Genomic DNA, 21,448 nt, shown 5'->3' with positions numbered 1-21,448 from the left:
GGGCACTGACACTCGCATTGGTACGATTGGAACGAAGAAACGCGTATTAACTAGCGCGACGAGAGCCGGATTAAATGTTTCAATAGCCGACAAAATGATTCGATCGCCCGTCGGGAATTATAAACATCGCGCCGATACACGTACTTCGTGTCGCGTTGTGTGCGCCGCTCGTCAGCTCGAGATGTAACGACGTGGTCACGGATGAACACGCGACGTGCGAGAATACCAAAACAATTGGTACCTTTGAAGAGGGCGAAGTCGCCTCGTTGATCGCAATCCCTCGCCTTACACCGACCAATGACAAGCATTTTCGGTGCTTCCGGGGGATTACGATGCAATCGATGTTCATAAAACATTACAGATCCTCGAGGTGGCCAAATTAGCACATTGGCAGATTATCGGGACGGTTACTCGAAATCGTCGACGATCGATGTTGATCAACGTGCGATCATTAATTAATGTCGTACTTCCTTTCCGGTCGACCCGTTACATTCGTGTGGCACTATTGGGTGTCTGAGCCACGGTGAGAGCCATGAACTGATGATCCCAGGACGAGTTACAGGATACGGGATGCAAAAACGATCGACGATGAGACTTACAACTCCTTCTTCGATCTCTAATTCACTCCTCTTTTGAATCTCTTGAACGTTTTGAAACCGAAATTTTTACAACACCGATAAAAAATGCAAAAGGAAAGTTGGTCTTTTTTTTTTGTTCGCCCACTAACGCCGAACGCTTCTCTTCGTCCCCGTGCCTTGCACAACCCGGCTGGTTTAGGCACTCGAGAGGAGTCAACGCGAGGAGGAGCAGCGGCCCGGAGAGCACGACGAGGCAACGGTGCCGAGACGGTTTACGCCGTGAAGAGGACGAGCGGTGGCGCAACGTAACGTCTCTGGTGTTACATAAAAGCATTAAAGAGGCTTTAAAGATTTCCTTCGCGCCTCGGAGCTCTCTCGGAGAGCCGAGGGGAGGTCGAAAAAGAGAGAGAGAAAAAGGCGGACAGAGAGAGAGAGAGAGAAGGAGAAGGACTCTTCTTCCCCCGGTTCTTCCTATCTCCGTTCGACCGGTCGCCGTTGCTCCATTTCGCCGTGGCTCTCTCGTGGCCGCCCGTCAATCCTCGCGCCTACGATCGTGGACCGATCGTGAGATCGATCGATAACGTATAATAAGGCGGGCCCGACAAACGCGGGCGCGGCATTGTTCCGTCTATAACGAATATTAATTGAAGCAGACCGGCTAATGAGAGACCGGCGACGCGCGTAATTGGTTTAATTACTGTTACGCTTCTGTCGTCGGCGATCAAGTGAAAATGAAGAGCGAGGAGGAGAGGGAAAGAGAGAGCCGTCGTCGAGCTCTTAATTGTTATTTTTAGATCGTGACGGTCGCCGACAGACGCTTCGTAAAACGCTCTCGCGCGATTATATCCGCGGTGATGATTGATGCGCGTGAAAAGCGCCGTCATTTGGCGTTTTAATGGGATTCGGTGGTATTGGTTGCATCGCGAGGATCGTATTTGGCCCGCTGCATCGGCGTAATATTAAATCGGACAATGTACTGGATGACGATTAAGAAACTTTTATGAGGATGATGGATCGCGATCCGTACTCCACCGTCGCGTAACACCGTCAGCGTTTCAGAAGCCGTTAAAACGGAACACGGCGGATTTTAGAGCCGGATCTCACAGTGAGAAGTTATCACCTGGCTCCGATTTCTAATCCCCAAAAATGGAGTCAGGTCAATTCGGAGGTCTGATCCCGTAAAATCCATGCGGAAAAAATTGTTAGAATCAAATGAACGTAACTACCTGCTTCTCAGCCTCTTAAATCAACTAATACATTTCTGTCAATTTAAGTAGAAAATAAGTCCGAAATATTTTACATTAATCCCCCCCCCCAAAAAAAAAGAAAAAGAACAGAGGAAAGAAACTAGATGCTAATCATTCCTCTCTCTTCCGTACTTTTTCCCGGAATATTTAATATCCGTTTAAGAGAGACGCGCGCGCGTAACCAACATCGGCTATTAACTCCGGCGAAATTCTGCGTTAATTCTGCGGTGTCGCCGTTTTGACACGAGTAGAATAAGCGGAAAGTATTGCACTGCCTCGCGAACAAGCACGGTGGGCACGCACGCACGCACGCACGGTGCGTCCGCATGGCACACGCACGTCCACCAGTACGCACTCTACGTGCATTCGTGTTGCTTGTGTGTGTCCATGCGTGCAAGTATTCATTCGGAACGCGCCGCGAGAGCGAGAACATCTAAGATCCTATCGCCCAATGCTCGGAGCGCGATATGACCACCGCCTATCGCTACCGGTCTTACCGGCAGTCCGACCGCCATTCTCGATCATCGTTTCACCATTCAGCGGCGGATTTATCTCGATCGTCGTCGACGGCTAAACCGCGCGCGCACCTGCCGCCTCGTACACCGCAGGATGATTACCGTAGTCGAATCAATAACGTCTAAGGCCCTGCAATGTGTATCGCGCTGATCTACGGATTGAAACCGCGCGTAAAAGTAACACGTCGGCGCGCTCTTTGAAATCAAGAATGAATAAATGAATAAATAGAGGAGAGGCGCAGCGAGATACCGTTTTGATTTTGGCTTCTGAAAACGCCGTGTAAAACCGTGGAATGAAAATTCATCCGCACGGATGCGGAGCAACCGATATTTCTTTACGACAATTTTATTCCCTCACCCGAGAAAACTCGATGATTTAACAGAAAGAACGCTATTGTATGAAATAATATCTTTCAACCGCGTAAAGTATGATTTGGCTACAATATACAAATATGTAAAATGAAACGAAAATAATGTCCTCGTGAGAAACTTATCTTCCGTTCCAAACAAATGTCTTACTCAAGACAAAGACGCACATTCGTTGGAAGGTCTAACAATCGTACCTGTTAATCGAAACGTTAGTTTCCTCGGATTACGCCAATGATGGAATTTGTTAGGATGCGATAAGATCCACTAAATCTGAAGATACCTTTTCCTCGGCGTATATTAAAGTCTCCTCCTAAAAATAAAGAAATAAAAAAAAAAGCGAATAGAAAAGATCGTCGGAAGGCCGCCTCTCTATCTGGTTAACAACGGCGACCGGATGCCGTCCGCTGAAATGTCGGACAATTACCGGGCGAAGGCGTTATCGTTTCTAAATAACGCGACCACGCTGAACCATAACGCGCGCACGTCGCCATGAATTATCCGCGACGTCCGGCGACACGATACCACCGCCCGTCGTTCCTGTTCCCGCCATGTAATAGAGCGACTCGATCGTTTTATCATTCGGCCTAGGATTTATCTCGGACAGCGAGACACGCGTCCAGCCTGCGCTCGACTACCGATAAGAATAATTTATTACGATAACGCGCCGTCTGCGCCGGCCGACCGTAATACGTCTTCTCGTTTATCCTCTAATCACCCGCGAAAGGCTGCGTCATTATTATCCCCGGATAAGCGGGTGTCGTTCGCGCACGTGGGCGTCGTAACGACGCCGTTATTCAATAGACAGTTAATCCGCGTAACCGAATAACGCTTAATCCCGGCGCGTCGCTAATTATAGTGTTTATCGCGCTCTCCGGCGAGCGCTCCGGCCGATCGGAGCGATCTCCCTTGGCAAATATCAAGGCGGATATCGCCGCGGGGACACGCCGTGTCTGATAATCACGTCGCAATCTCGAATAGAATTACGCGCGCGCGAGCGCGAAATATTCCACGGAGAATGTCAAAGCGATTCGCGTCTGCTTAGTTTCATTATCTAAATTATACCGATCCACGTTCTTTCGGCCGTGTGGACGCGCGATCGACGGCCCGAGGAAAGGGATAACCCGTCCCTCCTGCCTGGCGGCCTGATGTCATCGATTAAATTGACCGTAGGCCCGATTTATTTCTTTACTCGTTTACTCAGGAGAGAAACAGCTTTCGATGCATAGGGGAAAGGCGATTACGCGCTCGTGGTTTGTCGATTTTTCCTCATTTTCCCAGCGACGTGAAAATAACGACGAATTGATTTCCCGCGTAACTGAAGTCTCGACTATCGTGCGAATAAATTGGAAAATTTACATTATTTCTCGGACTTGGCTTGATTTACATTTCTCGACAACCCGTCGATTTCGTCATCTTGTCCACGCAGGTGGGTAAAAGAGTGACGAAAGTTGGGGATAAATTTTTTATGCATATGAAAAATGAGCCGCGGAATATATACGCGGCGAGACGACACGAGCGAGCCCCGAGAGGTTTCAGAGGCGGACACGCGGCGGCGAGACGGTAAAAATGGCGGGCAAAACACAATGGTAACAATTTATATCTGACGATTACGCGGTACGTCAGGCGCGAGAAAGCTACGAGATCATCCTCGCAACGGGGGACACGCCGATCGCGCCTCGGTACCGCCGGTACCTTTCCCATTCGACCAGCTCCCCCCCCCCCCCCCNCCCCCCCCCCCTCGAGCCGTTTCACGGCGTCTTGTACTCATCGACTGCGCGCGCTTTTTCGCTTTAAAAACAAAAAGATTATCGTCGGACCGTTAACACGGTTACGCATTATCTAGATTGCTACTCGTCGGCTTCCGCCGGCCGAGAAACAGCATGAGTAATTAATCAAAGACAATCAAACTCTGGGAGCGTCGGCTTAAGCCGACTCCCAACAGACGGCCCCGCTATCCGTCATCTCTCCTCCCCGGTTGAAACCCGGGAAAAGAAAACGGTGATGTGGCGGTGCGCCGCGTTTGCAACCGCCGTGATACCTCCACCCGGATGTGAATTATACGAAAAGCTCGCGCGACGCCGCGAACTTTCTCTCTCTCTCTCTCTCTCTCTTTCTTTCTCCGCCCTACTCTCTTTCTCTCCGTGACGCGCGAGAGCACATGGAGGCTTCGCGGGGGCACTTTTCAACGGCTGAAATTAAACGCGACCACCTGTGTTAATTCGCCGCGGCAGACGAGCGAACGCTCGCTCGCTCGTCGCTCCGCGACATTGTGCGCCGCTTAATTCTAGGCTCGTTCCAGCCGCGCGGATTGTTTAATTATTCGCCGTCGCGGACAAATAAAGTCCTCTATTCTTTCTCTGCGTCTTCCTCCTCTCACTTTCTCTCTCTCTCTCTCTCTCTTCCCCCGCGGCCTCGTCATCGCGCGGCAATTTCGTTAACGCAATTAAAGCGTCGTAAAGCTCGTCGCATCAGTTGCGTCGCGACTGTGGAACTTCTTCCTTTGTTTAGCTCTAACGGTCCGCGCGCGCTATAATGTGTCTTCAAAAGGAAAGGAGCGAGAACTAATTGCTGATACTTGAATCGCTTTCTCGACCGTGCCGCGCGCGCTGATAAATTGAAACGAACCGTTTTCCCAACGGTAAAATGATAACGCGCCTTTAACGCGCCGAGAGTTTCGCGATGATTCCGCGGGCGCGCGAGAAGCAACGAGGTTCCCCCGCCGGGCCGGGCGTATTTCTTCCCCGGGTGATAATTTCAAACGGAGACCGGAAAGACCCTACACTGATGGGAGATCACAGTTACTTCCGGTGCCAACTATATTTTATAGTAGTAGCAACCATTATGCAAGGTTATTATCGTTGATATAGCAACATTTCTTCGAAAAGTCGACTAATTATTTTTACGGCTAGAACGAAAAAGTGTTTATTCAAGAAGATTGCATTCAGAATTTGCCTTTCTCGGCGGTATCCAGGCTCAACGAAGGGAGGCCTATTTTGGGACACGCTCGGATTAATTTATACCCGGGATACGTCCTCGGTGACAGATCGGCGATCCGAGTTTTTCCCGTCGGACTTTGTTGCGTCAGGCTCGCGAAATGCGCTGTCCGACACGATCGGGCTCGACACCGGTCGCGCGCACAAACACAAGACTCGTGTCGACTCGTTGCGTATATGGCGTTCACACACGATCGGAATTTTCCGATAGCCACGGCGGCGGCGGCGAGTTATGAACGCGGACGCGAGCGGCTGTTGGAAGCTCAAGGAAAAGGCCAGGCGACCGATGGGGGCCTACGTGAACGATCCTTAATATCCGTTCGCGTTCTATCGCCGCGGGAGATCACCGTCGGCGGAGTTTACTGGAAAACAATAGAATGTCGATGGCGGCCGAGGGATGTAGCATCGACCACCGCCGACTCGCTCCGCACGTCCGAGAGAACCGCCGCCGCCGCCGCCGTCGTCGTCGTCTCCGCGGGGAATGTCACGTGCCGCGGGGCGGACGCTGAACGAGATGCCGCGGGAGAAGCCTCGGTTTTTACGCACGACGACGTAGAGCGGGTTCCGCCACGGGGCTCTTCAACCCGGAAGAGGGAAAGAGAGAATTTTCGAAATTTCGCCTCTACGTTAAACCTTTAACCCTTTAAATGCATGGGAAAAAAAAGATTGGGTATTTGTAACTATAATTATCATAGTGAAAGAATTATAGTGAGGAGAACGATTGTTCTAGTAAGTGTAACTACATAGTAAAGAATTTTGTGTTATATTTAACACGTTTCATATGTTCCAAACGGTACACTCACATTTTCCTGCTGACTGAAGTCTCAAAATTATTATTTCACCGTTAAAACACGTATGTTTCAGTTTATTATTATTTATAAATAAGAAATAATAAATCTTGTTTGTATATATAAAATACGAATAAATTAAAATATGAGTCAGATTCCCGTTTTCGCTGTTTTGCCGCAAAAGTAGGTAGTTCAGAGATAGCATCGAAGTGAAATCAGCAAAATTCAAGAAGATTCAAGAGACAGAATTAATAAGTGTCAACCCCGCGAAAGTAGATTTTTCGTAGTTTACACGGAAAAAAAGAAAAAAAGATCGGTTAAATCGATATGACGATGAACGATCTGAACGCGTCTTGATCGAAGAAAACAAATTCTCTCGTTATTCCAAACCAAATTCAGCCTCAAGTACGAGAAATCCCATTTCCGTCCATCGGCTCGCCTTTCATTCGTTTATTGTCAAATGAATTCAACCAGTTTTTTTCTCCGAAAAAACGAGCCGTCTGAGAGTAGACGCGAACTATCCTCACGAAATCCTCAAAATAGCACGGAAACCTCTATTTGGGATGCAGGTGTCGCGGAATATTCCCGATCTCGTCTCTACGTTCCCCTTCGCACACAAGCCGCGACATTTTTTGTCTACGAGCAGCCTGGACGTTCCCAACGTCGATTACCAACAGTATAGTCCGAGTGGAGTATCGGAGCCACTTGAATTGCACATCGACACCGCGCGCCGTGGTTTCAATAAGCCCCGGGAAAAAAGAAAAGGAAAAAAAAAAAAGAAAAATCGCACTCGCGTTTACATAATGCCCGAACGCGCGGAACTTCGCGAAACTTTAAAACGCGGCTCGCGGACATTTGTCAGTTTATTTTCCTTATGGGACGTGTACGTACAACCGGCCATTAGGCGCGAAAGGATTAACGCGCAACCGGGGCCGCTTTCCAGCGGCGTAAATCACGAAATACGGGAAGGCGATTTCGCGCTCGCTCGCTCTCGTCGCTATCGTCGGGAAGGCGAATCGGGCAACGCGCGATACTGCGACGAGACCTGCGCGTCGGCCCGTCGGCGTGCGATAAAAGTATTCCCGGGCTACTGGTATACACGAGCACCACGACGACGACGACGACGACGAGGCCCGCCGCAGGCGAGGACTACGGGTTGCGACCCCAATCGCATTCGGATTCTACTTTGCGCAGGTGTGCGTGATCATTAATCCAGAAATGGAAGTGAACGTTCAGCACCGAACACGCTAGTCGCGGCGCCGCGTTTCTTTCCCGCTCGCCGTCGTCATTTTCGCCGACTGCCTTTTTTCTCCCTCTCTCTCTCTCTCTCTCTCTCTCTCTCTCTCTCTCTCTCTCTCTCTCTCTTTCTAGGTGGATAAAAAAGAGGCGTGGCGCGCACGCTAGTTGTGCGAGCGATTTCGCGGTTTAAACTATTAAGCGCGCGAGCGCTAAAGCGACTTTTTGCCAACGGTTCTCGCCGCTTTATCCAGGCGATTACGGCGTTTTAAGATTATTTCAGGTGGCTCTCCTTTGCTCGTTCCCACCTATCTCGTGCTGCAGCTCTGCCCTGCGGGCTCTCGCAGCCGCCAGCGAGATCGAGGAGTCTCTCTTTCTCTCTCTCTCTCTCTCTTCGCTCTTTCCGTGCCGCGTTTTTATTTCAATCGCGGAATCGTCGGTGAACGCATCGACCTTGAAACCTCAAGGTAGATCGAGGATCTTTCTGCGCGCTTCGGATTCTCATTTCGTATCATTACGACGACGTGCAAATCAGGATGTGGTTCCTCGCAAAAGTTCACGGCCGAGCGTCCTCTTTCCCCCTGCGGGGCATCTCACGAATACCGAGTATTTTCCTTCAGTTTTCGGACACTTGGCTCTTTGTCCTTATTTCTTTTGTGACCAATGAAGCTATTGTTATTATTATTTAATAATATTATTCGTTAAACTCGACATCATCGAGAACAGTTAGATAAAAGTGATCACGGATACTTTTGCCAGTTATTTCAGTAAGTAATTCCAGTAGTTTTATTTTATTTTTTTAATTTTCTATCACTAATATGTCGGTTTTGATAGCCCAGTTTCTAGAAGTGTCGATCCTCGGACATTTTGAGAAACAGTTATTTGCAAGGAAACGTATAATAATTTCCATACATCCGTCATACCTCTTGATAGAGAAGTGTTTCTGGCTTGCATCCGTGCGTAAAAATTTTGATTCTTCACTTTCCCGTTTAATTTAATTCCATATATATTTAATAACACTCGTGGAATATCCGAAATCTCGAGCAGATTGTGCAACATCAAAACGCCGAAACTTCAAAGGAAAGACGCGTCTCGCGAGCGCACAAATGCGTTCGCGACAAATTCGTAATTTATTCACCGGCACCGGCGAGACGAAGAGAGAGAGAGAGAGAGAGAGAGAGAGAGAGAGAGAGAGAGAGAGGAAAAAAGATTCAACGATTCAACGCTCGTACGCGCGTACGTGTGTATATGTAAACACACACACATACGCGCGCGCACGCGCGGCGCGCATCGGTTTTCCATATAATGGTCGTTCGAACGGACGGTGGGCTCGTCCGCGCGCGGTATGCAGAAAAAATCCCACATAATTAACCCATAAAGCAACGCAATCGCCGGAGATCTCTCTCTCTCTCTCTCTCTCTTTCTCTCTCTCTATGGTTTATCCATAAGCGAGCGTCGAGGCCGCGACGTTTTCTGCGCGTGCTGCGTGTTGCCTGCACCTGTGTGCGCTGGCGCGCCGCACCTGTGCGCGGCCGCCGATGTAAAGGCGGAATTACGCGGCTCGTTTTCAACGTGTGTCAGGCGCAAGAGTGAAGCGCACACAGCTCGTCTAAAAATCTTGACCGCTGGAAAAGCCACCAATGTAGATCTTATAATCCAAATGTGGTTCTTATAACCAGGAATTCTGTTTCCTTCAACCAAAACGGCATCTGATTGCTCCCTTTCTGATTAATATAACCAGATTTTCTCCATGTAATAATATCTACGATACATGTGGATATATCGTGCATATTTCAACATTTATGTATCACATTCTATTATATACACAGCTCTATTTGCTCAAACTGACGTATAAATAAAGCATTAATGAGAAAAGTCAAAAATAAACAATATTTCTGTGTTTGCAATATTGCGTGTATATTTCTCTTAATTTCACTCGAAATTAATATTTATTATTTAGATAAATGAATAAAATGATAGAAGAGTATTTTTTTTCAGTATATAATAAATATAGATAGAAACACCTTAATATTATTATTGCAAATCCGGCACTTCACGATGCAATTTTATAAGCGGTGTGTAAATGTGCGTGCGTATACACGCCGCGCGGCCGTCGAGGCGACATACGATAGGCAGTTTCTCGTTTGCGTGCAGTTCATAATGTAGAATTCCGCTGCCTCTGTGGAATCTCAAACGCGTCCTTCAACCGCCTTCGGCTAGGCGTACGTTTTCGCGTTTGGAGATTAATCGCGCGGACGTTAATCGGAAGAAATTCGAATTCGCTCCCGTCGACATTAGTCAGGAGAGAGAGATTACAAATTACTCGGCTGGACACTAATCAGGAAGAGAGAAACGAATTACTCGGATGCGGATAAATCGCATTTTCTGTATTGCGCCACGTAATCGAGCGCGCGCCCCGTTAATAGCCGAGTCGAAATTTCGATTCTTCGTTAACTCAGCGAATCGCTCAGGAATTTTTTGGAGGGATCAGTGGAGACGCCGTTACGAAATGGCACTGCTCTTCACGCTAGAAATGATACCTCACTATGCTATTTTCTCCAGACTTACAGAAATCAGTCAAGGGAATTTCGTAACGAATCTTCTCGAATGGCTGCAGATCTTTCCGTCCTAAGCATTTTCAACAATTCGATATTTTCGCAGTTTCTCAATGTTCGACCGGTTCACACAGAGCCGACTTCCAATCTCCCGAAAGAATTTCAGTCAACGTTCGATAACACACTTCATGAATCATCGTTGACACCCGCACGGCGGTCGCGGCGCACTCGCGAACGGCGGCGAAATTCGAGCTATCCGACAAGCTCGAGTCGCCGCGAACGAGTGGAAATTCGCGCGTTTTTCGCATCCGCGGCCGGTATCGTGCTGGGATTAAAAATCCGATTTGAATTCCGGCCGTGTATAAATTTCGCAAGGGATTCCACTCACCGGTAGATACGCAGAGCGACGACGGCGGCAGCGGCGGTGGCGGCGGCGGCGGCGGCGTGGGCGTCGTCGATGGCGACGGCACTCTTCTCGCGGCGGCTGTAATTATTGCCGCTGGACTGTACCGAGGCACCTGCAACACCACGGGAGTTTTCACGGACAGGTCCACTGGCTCCAGCTGCACCGGCGGTCCCGCCGCCTGCAACAAAACGAAACGTACAGGTCAGCCGCGAGGTAGCCGTAAGTAGCCGCCATATCGTCAGCACCGTCGGCGGAGCGTATCGGCTTTTCGGCTGTCTCTCTCTCTCTATGTGAAAGTTTACGGGCGCAAAAAGAGAAGCGTGTCGACTCGAAGATACGGCGGGGGGAGGGGAGAGGGGCCGAGCGGAATTAATCAACGCTTAACTCGGTGTTTTTTTACGCACACCACGGGAGGAAGAAGTAGCCGCCGCGGCTAAAAACTAGCTCCCGCAGGTGAAAATTGGCTGTGACACGACTGAAATTTAGTTTAATTCGGCTAATTCTTTTTGCCCCGAGTTTTTAGCTCCCTCAGGTTAAAAACCAGGTGTGGTAACTGAATTTCATTTGTATTGCATGGACAGCCGATTCCTTTCTCCCGGGTGCAACGATGCCAGCGACATGACGTAATCGCTTGAATTGGATTTCCGCGATAATAAATCGAAAATGCAGAATGTTTTGCGGTAATTTCGAATTGAAAAAGAATGTCCACCTATTGCGACAGAATTATTATGATTAACGTGAGATGCGCATTTCAGCGTGATTGTGTACTTAGGATCCTCCACGAGGATCTTACAAGATCTCTGGCTCGATGAAGCGACTCGCATTCGCGTAGGCACTCTGGTCTCTCTGTCTCTTTCCCCCCCTCTCTTTCTCTCTCTCTTCGCCTCTCGGCAAAATCGAGGGAAAAAAATGACGAGGCAATCTCGAGGCTTGATTATTAAACCGTTCCGAGTTAATTCACGTGTATTTCGCGGCATTGTGCGACGTTGGCGTAAATGAATATTAGTATGATACGCCGTTACAACGTGGTGATTTCGCACTGCTTCGCCCAGCTGCGGGACTCGATTTAACGAGAAGACTTAGAAGCGACGCGAGTGTAATTTCGCCCACGCGCGGAGCGTATCGCGAACGATTGTCGTAGCGTCGAGATCGTCGTCGATTTTTCTCCCCTCTTTCTCGAAAGCTCGATGATGATGATATCGACGGTCGAAATCGACGGAGGTTTCCAGTCCGGCCCGGTACGTGACTTATTCACGGCGGCGGTTTCAATAGTCCGCGCTGATAGCAGGCCAAAGTGCTTAAGCGCAATTAGCATAACTAGCGTCGGCAGTGACGTGGACTAATCACGGGAGCGGTTCCCACGGGAGATTCGACCGGCCTGTCGCTCGTGTAGCCCGGCGCTATCTAATTTCCCCGCGACACACCTCCGATCGTGTCTAATGACCGGCGGAATTAATAGTCAATCACCGCCGAGGTAGCGATTCTCATAGCCCGTAATCCGATCAAACGACGAACGAGCGAATCGGCCGGCCGTTACGCCGAAGGCGGCGACACGGCCGCTTACAGAAGCTGTCGGGGCGAAGAAGACACGCAACGGTTACGCAAGTAACGAGGAAACATGCCGCTCAACCCACCGAGACGTGTTAATTCGCAATCAGTGGACATTGTGATATTTGACATGCAGGGTGTTGCGCACCGTTGCGAACTGAAGGATCTTCCGAACGTAAATTGAGACGGGAAGTGTCCTGCAAACACGAGTCCAATTAGAAACGGTTATCCACGTACGTTATTCGTCCGCAAATATTTCAAGTTTATAAATGATGGCACACTTTTTCGTGCAACGCAATCATTAAAACTCGCTCATCGCGGAGCCTCGAATCCGGCCCAACTCACTGGAAACAAGTATCGGGCAATGCGTTCCCATAGAACTGCGGGCAGTAACTAAATATTCCCGGACGGCGGAACGTACAATGCGCGACGGGGGAGGGGGGATGACTCCTAACTGTATTAAAGGGGGGATCATTTAGTAGCGGCCGTGATCGATCGCGCGGTCGTGTCGATATCGGATTTCCGAAACAATCGTGCGGAAGATCAGATTCACAGCGGCGGCAGCGATTGTTTCCCGGACGGCCTCTTGACTTGAAACGTGGGAATGCTCGTGCACACGTCGACAATGAAAAGCTCGCCTCTGTCCGCGCCGCACACAGCCGTCATAGGACGAAACAAATGGTTCGGTGTCGTGAAACACGATACAACGCTAATAGCGCAACGTTCGGCCGGCGTTACACCGCCGGTGAGTGTAACTGTAACGTCGCGGCGCTATTAACAAATTACACGTAACACATCCGCGCTCGCTCGCGTGCTGCCTGCGCGATAATTTATAACGGATTTCGCCGGTGCTTTTAGCGGCGCCATTCGAGCCACCGTAAAATTGCGCAACTTGTTGTCCGTCGCGCGAGCGAATGAACGCGCGCTTTCAATTTCGTCGTTGTAAAAACGCGAGGCGGCTTCTCTTCCGTCGTAATTCCATTCGTCTCCGTCTTTCGCCGGAAGATCATGAGTTTGTTCGGGAAAATCGAGGGGCACAGATTCGACGGTTTAAATCGCTTACTTTGTCGAGGAGTCGTGAAAACCTCTACGTGCACGACTTTGCGTCGCGCGCGCTTACGGATGCCTCGTCGTTTTGTGCCTGCGGAAACGGTGTTTCCGAAATTAACATTTGATGCCGCGTCCCGAACGGCGAAGTGAAATACGTCAAGGCGGCGCAACGAGTCACCGCTTGTGACAAACGCCGAAATCGCGGACCCGGCGCACTCGGCAGGCGAGACACGCCCATGGCGAAGTTCTGCTTTCTGGAAAGCGTGCTACGTGCGCTTGTTATTCATGAGCCACGAGATGAGCGACGACGACGAGCGTATTTTTGCGAGGGCCCGATAAAAAGCGCGACGCGCGTTATGCGCGTCACGCAGGTGGAGGCGAGCACCGACGGCCTCGGCTTTACGACTTGGCGATTCTAATTAAATCTAATATACACACGCGGCAATAATCCGTCGTAAACGGCGACGCGCGTCCGCGTCGGGCGATAAATAATTATAAACTAATAAAATTTAACGAGAGAGAACGCGTCTCCTCCTCCTCGAGGGGACGACGAGCCGGGTGAGTCGCCGGATGCACCTCGTGCTCGAAAAAGGGCGAAACGGCTTCCTCCCCGGGTAGATGAAATCAAACGACGCATTAAATCGTCGATGACTAATGAAAGACCGGGTAAATTGTTCCTAATGATTCCGGCCCGAGCGGATCGCGGGAGCTGCGCGTGTATACACGGGGCGTATGTATTTACGTACATATGTACGTATATGTGTGCCTGTGCTATATATATATATATATATATATATATCCTCTATATATCTAAATAAAATAAATCGATGCGCACACAAGAGCGTAATACAGACGGTTGCGCTCTCGTAGCTACGTATTACGTGTTCTCACAGTAGCGGCCCGTAATGAGAATGGAGCATTCATCAATCATTCGTTAGGCAATCCCCGGCCGGACGCCGGAGTCCCGGCGGAATTAATTTAATTACTACAAATGTTTCGGAGGGCTAAAAATGTGTGTGGCGAATCGATACACCGCCTAGCGTCGGCGGCGACGCGTTACGCCTTCGGCCGCGGCCAGCAGCGCGACGATCATTTATGCAAGGCGTTTCGGATCGATGCGCTTCTGCAGCCTTTCCCGACTGCGAGTGTAAAAATGGAAGAGAAAAGGAGAGAGAGAGAGAGAGAGAAGATGGGGGAAAAGAGCCGGTGGAACGGTATTACACGTCTTAATTGCTCGCGAGGCGATTCGTTTGACTCGAAGGTGCTCGAAGAAACGCCGGTGGTATAACATTTAATGTTCAGCGATCGCGATACTCTCAGGGGAGGAACGAAAGGAAGAGAGAGAGGTCGCGCGATCCGTATCGCGGGAACGATTTGTACAACACACAAGAGCGGAGCTCGATGTTGCGCGGAAAAGAATGCGTGAAAAACGGCGCACGCAACTTCAACACTTTATATAACTAATCGATGCCGCGGGACTATTGCTCTCTCGAATCGCCGCCGACGTCGCCAACTTCGCGTCCTCTCTCGATCAATTAATCAACGTCCCTCGCGCGTTAGCTCCGCGCGCGCGTTTTCTTTCCCGCGCGCTTTTCTTCCTTTTCTTATCAATTTTACTCTTCAACGGACACGTCCGCGCGCGGCTTTCATTTTTTCACGCGCCTCCTGTCGGACGCGTGTCTCTCGGCGGATTGCCGCCGACGTTAATCTCTTTCCGGTGCATACGCGACAGCTCTCTCTCTCTCTCTCTCTCTCGCTCGCTCGCTCTCTTGCCCTATTAGATCCGAGTAATAAATTCTTAGCGGACAGCGACGTTAATTACGTCGTTTCTGTAACACGTAACAGCCGAGACACGGTTTATACACGGGGAGTATGACGTTACGAAAGGATTATTCTAAATGTTAGCGTTTTCCTGCCCGAAGCAGGCGCGAAGAGGCGACGGGCGCCGCGCGAATATCTCTCTCTCTCTCTCTCTCTCTCTCTCTCACTGGCGGGCAACAGCAGCCCTTCCCCGCGATCGCGCGCGGCCAGCTCTAGCCGGCTAGCGTGTGTGTACGCACACCTCGCGGCCCCTCTCTGTCTTTGAAATTATCGGCGAGATCTACCGTGGCCGAAGTAACTGCGGAGTTATTACGCGAGATAGGCCCATTACATATTATACACGGTTTTCTTTTTATTGCCGCGATCGGCGCGCAAGAGGCGCGGCGCGAGGATCGGGTTAAGCGCCGATGTAGACATTACCGGGAGATAGGGTGTTTATAGAGCAATTTTTGAGTTAGTTGATTAGCCGGCGGGACTNAGAGAGGGGGGGGGGGGGAGAGTCAGAGAGGAGAGAAAGAGAGACCCACGTCGTATCGAGCGTGTCGCTACGGCACCGCCGACGACAACGTTTTTGCTCGTTTCGTTCGGACGCGGGGCGGCTGTGGCCGCGCGTGAGACGCGCGCAGCCCCGCCGCGAGAAACGACAATTAAATTGTTATGCTCTCGTACGCGCTCGTATAGGAACCAAGAGAGAAAAAACCGCGCTCGCGGTTTTGCAAGCTCCGTTAAAGCGCGCGAGTGCAACTCTCACGGGCGATTCATTAAGTTTGGTAAACAATCGGGAGCGTGCGGATACCGATCGCGCGGCAAAACATCGCCGGACCACCGCGAGGCGAACGTATATCGATTGCGACATCGCCGAGTCAGCGGAATCTAATGGTTATGCGCGCCCCGCGAATACGACTGGAATAGACGCAATGAGAGGAATAAATGGCCCGATTAATATAAGAGAGTGATTATCGATGCTACACGGAAGGAAAAAAAAAATTGCTACTTTCAAGTAAATATTTTCTAAGGAGTATTGTAGTAATTTATTTTATTTATTTTATTTTGGGTCAAGTAAATGTTACTTGAATACAGCACACCGGAAGAGAAAAACTGTTACATTCAAGTGATATTTATTTGATCCGAATAAAATCAATTACTACGACGCTCCTTTACGATGCTAACATCTTAAGGCAATCCGTGACGATACCGTTAGAGATATAAGAGTTGATACAACGCGAGGAAGCATGACAAATCTGTACTAAATGTTTGTCAACATGATTCATGATGTACAGCCTTGACATTACAGCAAGAAAATATCAATCGTACTTACGTAATGTCTAAAAATTCACCAAGTGACTCATGAAGTGCCAAGTAAAGCAATTATAGTCAACAAGATTTCGGAATTTCCATAAAATTACACAATTCTCTCCGGGAATTTCGCTCTCAGATCGGCCACGCGTCTCGAAAAGCCTGGCATTTTCTCTCGAGGGATCTTCAACTCGGACACACACGCAACACACACACACACACACACATACACAGTTCGTATTTCTCGCGGAATTACCTCGCGTCCTATCACACACGATCTCGAATCGCGTCACCGAATTATTCCACGTGACACAAGAAGCGCGCACACGAATTAGGCTGACCGAATTAACCGGCCGCGCGGTGCAGCGACCTCGGCTGCGCTACGCTGCACTTGTTTACCCGGCGCGGCCAAGAGAACGCGGATTCTACCGTAAGGTAGAGCGTCTTACTTTCTGCTTTTTTCTTTTACACACGTTCGCTTTTTTATCCGGTCGTTCGGTCCGACATGCCTTCCTCGTCGCTGCTACGGCGTGCGCGCGCGCGATATGGAGTAACATTTTTGTTATCCACTGTTATCGCCTTATAAAAAAACGCGTAACACGCTCGGCACGCGTGCAATTCCGCGGGGCCGAACGAATTCAGCCAGGCCGGGCCAATTAAAGAGCCTGCGACGACGGCAATCGCGGTTATTTCGCCGCGAGTTATCGCGCTTATTCGGCGAGAGAGCGAGGACGACGAGGAACCGTCAATCAAGGCGGAAGAGGAGACGAGAAGACGAGAACGACCGCCGCTATAACCGTCGCCGCCGCTTCGACGGCTCAATTCGATTCGGGGGAAATGCTTTATGACAGAGCCGTGCGGCCGGCTCTCATCTTTATTTGGCAACGGCGGAGGAGCTCGTTAGTCGCGGACTGGGATAGGCAGAAAAAGGGAAAATCGCCCGACGGGGAAGCGTTAATTCGAGACGCCGCGCGACTTGACATTTTCATCACGGCCGAGCACTGCGCGATTTTTCTCCCTCGAGAATGACTTCCGTGCTCGGCAATGACCGCCGAAGGTATATTATTCCTTTTCCCCATCCTCCCCACTCACTCTCTCTCTCTCTCTGTCTTTCTCACTCGTCTTTAATTCGCTTTTTCTGCGACATTTGCGAAAAGGAGAAACACTGCTCGTCGATCCGGCGACGTGATCGAATTCAATTAACGCGGTCGTGGAACTTCGAAAGTGGTCGTCGATCAATCGAACGCGGTGACCCACCTTGCGTCGCGATTCACACACTGCGAAAAAGATTCCATCAAATTTAACAAATTTTACTGCGTCCGATGAAACAAATTTCATCACTGGCATGCTGCGAAGTAACTAACGTTTCGATTAACAAGTACGATTGTTCAACTTTTCAACGAATATGCATCTTCATCCTAAATATTTCTTTGAAACGAAAGATAATTTTCTCACGAAGAAATCATTTGTTTCATTTTGCACATTTATCGTGACAAAATAATATTTTATTTAGTTAAAAGATATGATTTCAAATAACAGCGTTCTTACTGTTAAATAATAGAGTTTCTCGTGAGCGAGACAATAAAATTTCTATTGAAACAAATCATATTTCGTGTATGTAAAATATGTGTTGTTTCTACGACAGCAAATTTTAGTCAAATAAATAGAAATATTGAATCTAAAGGAATCTTTTCCTCTGTGCACGCACACACACGCGCGTCACGCTGCGATCGGATTGACCCACACGGCGGATTGTGTATTATCTCACGCGGCCGGAGTTATTATCGCGAGGGATATATAAGTTCTTCCTCTTTGGCCTCCTGCACCGACCAAGTGTGTTTGGGAGCTGAGCTATTTATGAGCGACACTTGGGAGCATAATTTAGCGGCGCGAGTGCGGCGCAAATGCGGCACGCTCTCGCAGCCACCGAGCGAGCTGCGTTCAAGACGTTGCGGACGCGAAGAAGTATCGCGAGAAATTGGCGGAACGGTTATCGATCTCTGTTGGAAAACGCTCATTTTCCGGATGACTGGTCTGACAAGAGGCGCATTAGTAGAAAATATGACGCAATCACCGAGCAACAGATGCAACGAACATCTCATTTTCAAAATGCGAAACTTCGAGATCGGAGTATCCTGCGACACCGATATTGTTCCTCCCGTTTTATGTATAATTCTAATAATAATTTTATATCAAATAACATAATCTTACATCAAATATCATATTGTTTAGACCGAACTGTGTCGTTTGATGGAAACAACAATTTTTTCCTTTGAACCGTACAAAATAAATTATCTAGGTTAAACAATCAATTATTTGGACTAAACAAGAAAACTATTTGAAAAGCCAATTATTTATCTGCTGGCGTTATTTTCTTGCGAAATAAACCACAAATAAATTTCTAAGTATTTTTCCCCCAAAATTGCATTTATCGAATCAAAAATTGGCTCGGACTATTCCGATAGACAAATCGGTCTGAATTGAATTGAAATTGATTGATTAAATTCCCCGTGCACGATATTCGGCTTTCGACAAAAATGACTAAGCGAAGTATCGGCGCAGCGAATGAAGGGCGAAAGACGACGTTCCGCAACACCTTGTTCCGAAATAACCGAAAATCCTCGTGCCGAGGGCGGTAATAAATGAGCCGGGACGCAAATTACCGCGTTACTTGCTCCGGTTAATTAAACTAAATACAGAGTGCGGCGGCCTCTTCGGCGCGGCCGCCGCATCTGCCGCTCGCATCTCGCTCGCGTCTCTACGAATGCCCTCTCGCCGGCGAAAAGAATCCCGCGCACGTTTCACGGTGCGAGACACGCCCCGTGACATCATCGCGGCCCGTTGATGCCGAGTCCCATAAAGGCGAAGTGCAGCGGTAAGAAGAAGTGCAGCACGAGAGAGGCGGACGCCGAGGGGAAGAGAGAGAGAGAGGGAGAAAGACGAAGCGGAGGCCGGGCGGGCCGAGAGCGCTCGAGCGCATCAGTCGCGGGAAAGAATTCCGGCCGATGTTACAGCTGATGCGAATTAAGCCGCGGCGGATTTATCATGCAACAGCGGACACTCCCTGTTGTCTCCTCGAGACTTTGCGCTTCTGCCCGCCAGGGACGGATCCCCGTGCGATCCCCCGGGCGGGAGCGTTGACGGAAATGCGAGGGAAAAAATGCAAAATTCACGAACCGCCGAGAAAAGTTTCGAAACGACGACGACGACGGGCGTAATCGATCGGGAAAATGGATGAGGCGTGAAATTCGATCTCGGGAAAGTTAACTCCGAAACATTGGGAATGAGAGCTGAAGTCGGAGCGGTGAGTCGGGAACAGCGAATCGACCTTAAATCAAGGCCCGATAGGACCCGATTCGGTCCGAGATTCAATTGTTAAATATAATTTATCCGTTTTGGCGATATCAAACCGTGGTCGGTTTCAGTTGGTAACAAAATAATTATTTTGAACACATATATTATGTTTATTCTTTTATTCTTTTATTTTTTTTTTCGATAATATTTTTTTTCATTTTCATTTTCTATCCTGAATTAGTCCAGGATAGACTCGGGTCTGACTTTACCAGAGTGGACATAGGTCGGATTAAATTACACTTGATGACACATCGAACCGATTTGTATGGCTCTGGCTGGGAACCTCGCGAAACGTTAAACACCTCAACGTAGAATAAATCGAGTCTGTTGCTTCCACAACGGGCCAAATCGCCGAAGGGAAGACTCGGCCGTCGCCTTCCTCCACTATCCGCCACTGGAGTCGCTTCTTCTTCCTTCTCGGTGTCTCCACGTCGCGTTTCTTCCTACCCCCCGTCCTTGCTTCTCCTCTCGCGAAGGCTCTTACGGAATTCGCGGGCTTATCGCGCTCCTCGTAAAGATGTCATTGATTATACGCGCCGTTCGCGCGCTGAGATATTACGCGTAGTGTGAATATACCGTGCAATAAAGATGCTCTCGGGAGTACCTATGTGTGTGTGTGTGTGTGCGCGTGTGTCTGTCGGCGAAAGTCGCGATGTGGACGCGAAGAATCGCCAAGGTGGTTTAGAACGTCGCGTCCGGTTAATTGCACACGTCGGAAAAAGAAACAAAGAAGAAAATGCGGACAAGAAAAATGGAAACCGGCGGGACCGTCGTTGACGTATGATGTTATCATCGAGATAAATTTAGCGACGCTATTTATCGCTATGTTATCACCGAGATCAATTTAGCGACGCTATACAACAAATTTTTACTCGAATTCAGTAAGTATTATTTAAACGTAGCACTTTTTTCTATATTCAAATAATACTTGATTCAAGTAAAAATTTGCTATTGGAGTAATTACATAAACCTAGCACCTTTTTTCCTGTATGCAAACGTAAGAAGCATTTTCCAAATCGTTCAAATTGACGTCCTTCAGTATTAATACATAATACAACGTGATCTGAAATGGATTTAGTGGCTACACAGAGAACATCATAATTATTCCTTATACGTCCACATGAGTCATTAATACACTATGTTAATTCAGCTCGAGGTCCGCTACAATTCGTAACTAACGCCATCTAACGTCAACCCTCAAAACCGGCCGAAACACCCAATACACGCGTGTTCACAAACGTATGTGCGGGCACAGCTTATCCGTGAGAGATAAAACGAATTGTTTCCTACAGCGACGGCGCTCGCCGGCGGGTCCGTTAATTAACGATTACATGATAAATTGACCGGACGATTTGCACGAGCGCGGTTAGATTGACGATTTCGCGCTGGGACTCGACGATCACACACAGGTCGACAACGGATCCGCGCACGTCGCCGTCGTTCCTTACGTAACCGGACGCGGGACTCTTAATACGGCGCGCGTCTAGGCCTCTCTCGATATGTCATTAATCGCGATTTATTGTGATTTATGCCAGCGCGCGCTCGGTATAACCCAACTTCGGCAGCAACGTGCGCGCGCGATCGAATTAACCGGATCACGTTGCGATGATTTATAACTCGCAAATTGTATCTGCGTTGCGTGTTATACCTCGACTTCTTGTTCCACGATTGTAACCGGCCGGGGGGCGGGGG

The 21,448-nt window shown here is 49.0% G+C and overlaps 1 protein-coding gene across 1 annotated transcript in view; it reads right to left on the bottom strand.

Moving 5' to 3' along the window:
* Positions 1–9,375: 9,375 nt before the first annotated feature.
* The window catches only part of LOC106746923 (allergen Asp f 7 homolog), a 172,813-nt gene continuing 160,740 nt past the window's right edge, over positions 9,376–21,448 (bottom strand). The window contains exons 5-6 of the mRNA XM_014624070.1: positions 10,670–10,865; positions 9,376–9,488 (exon numbers count right to left, since the gene is read on the bottom strand). Coding sequence (XP_014479556.1) covers positions 9,376–9,488; positions 10,670–10,865 — 309 coding nt within the window. The remainder of the gene's footprint in view (positions 9,489–10,669; positions 10,866–21,448) is intronic.

This window comes from Dinoponera quadriceps, unplaced genomic scaffold (assembly GCF_001313825.1).
Source record: "Dinoponera quadriceps isolate SergipeBrazil2010 unplaced genomic scaffold, ASM131382v1 scaffold1846, whole genome shotgun sequence".
Taxonomy (NCBI): domain Eukaryota; kingdom Metazoa; phylum Arthropoda; class Insecta; order Hymenoptera; family Formicidae; genus Dinoponera; species Dinoponera quadriceps.
This window is presented reverse-complemented; position numbering and strand designations above follow the sequence as displayed.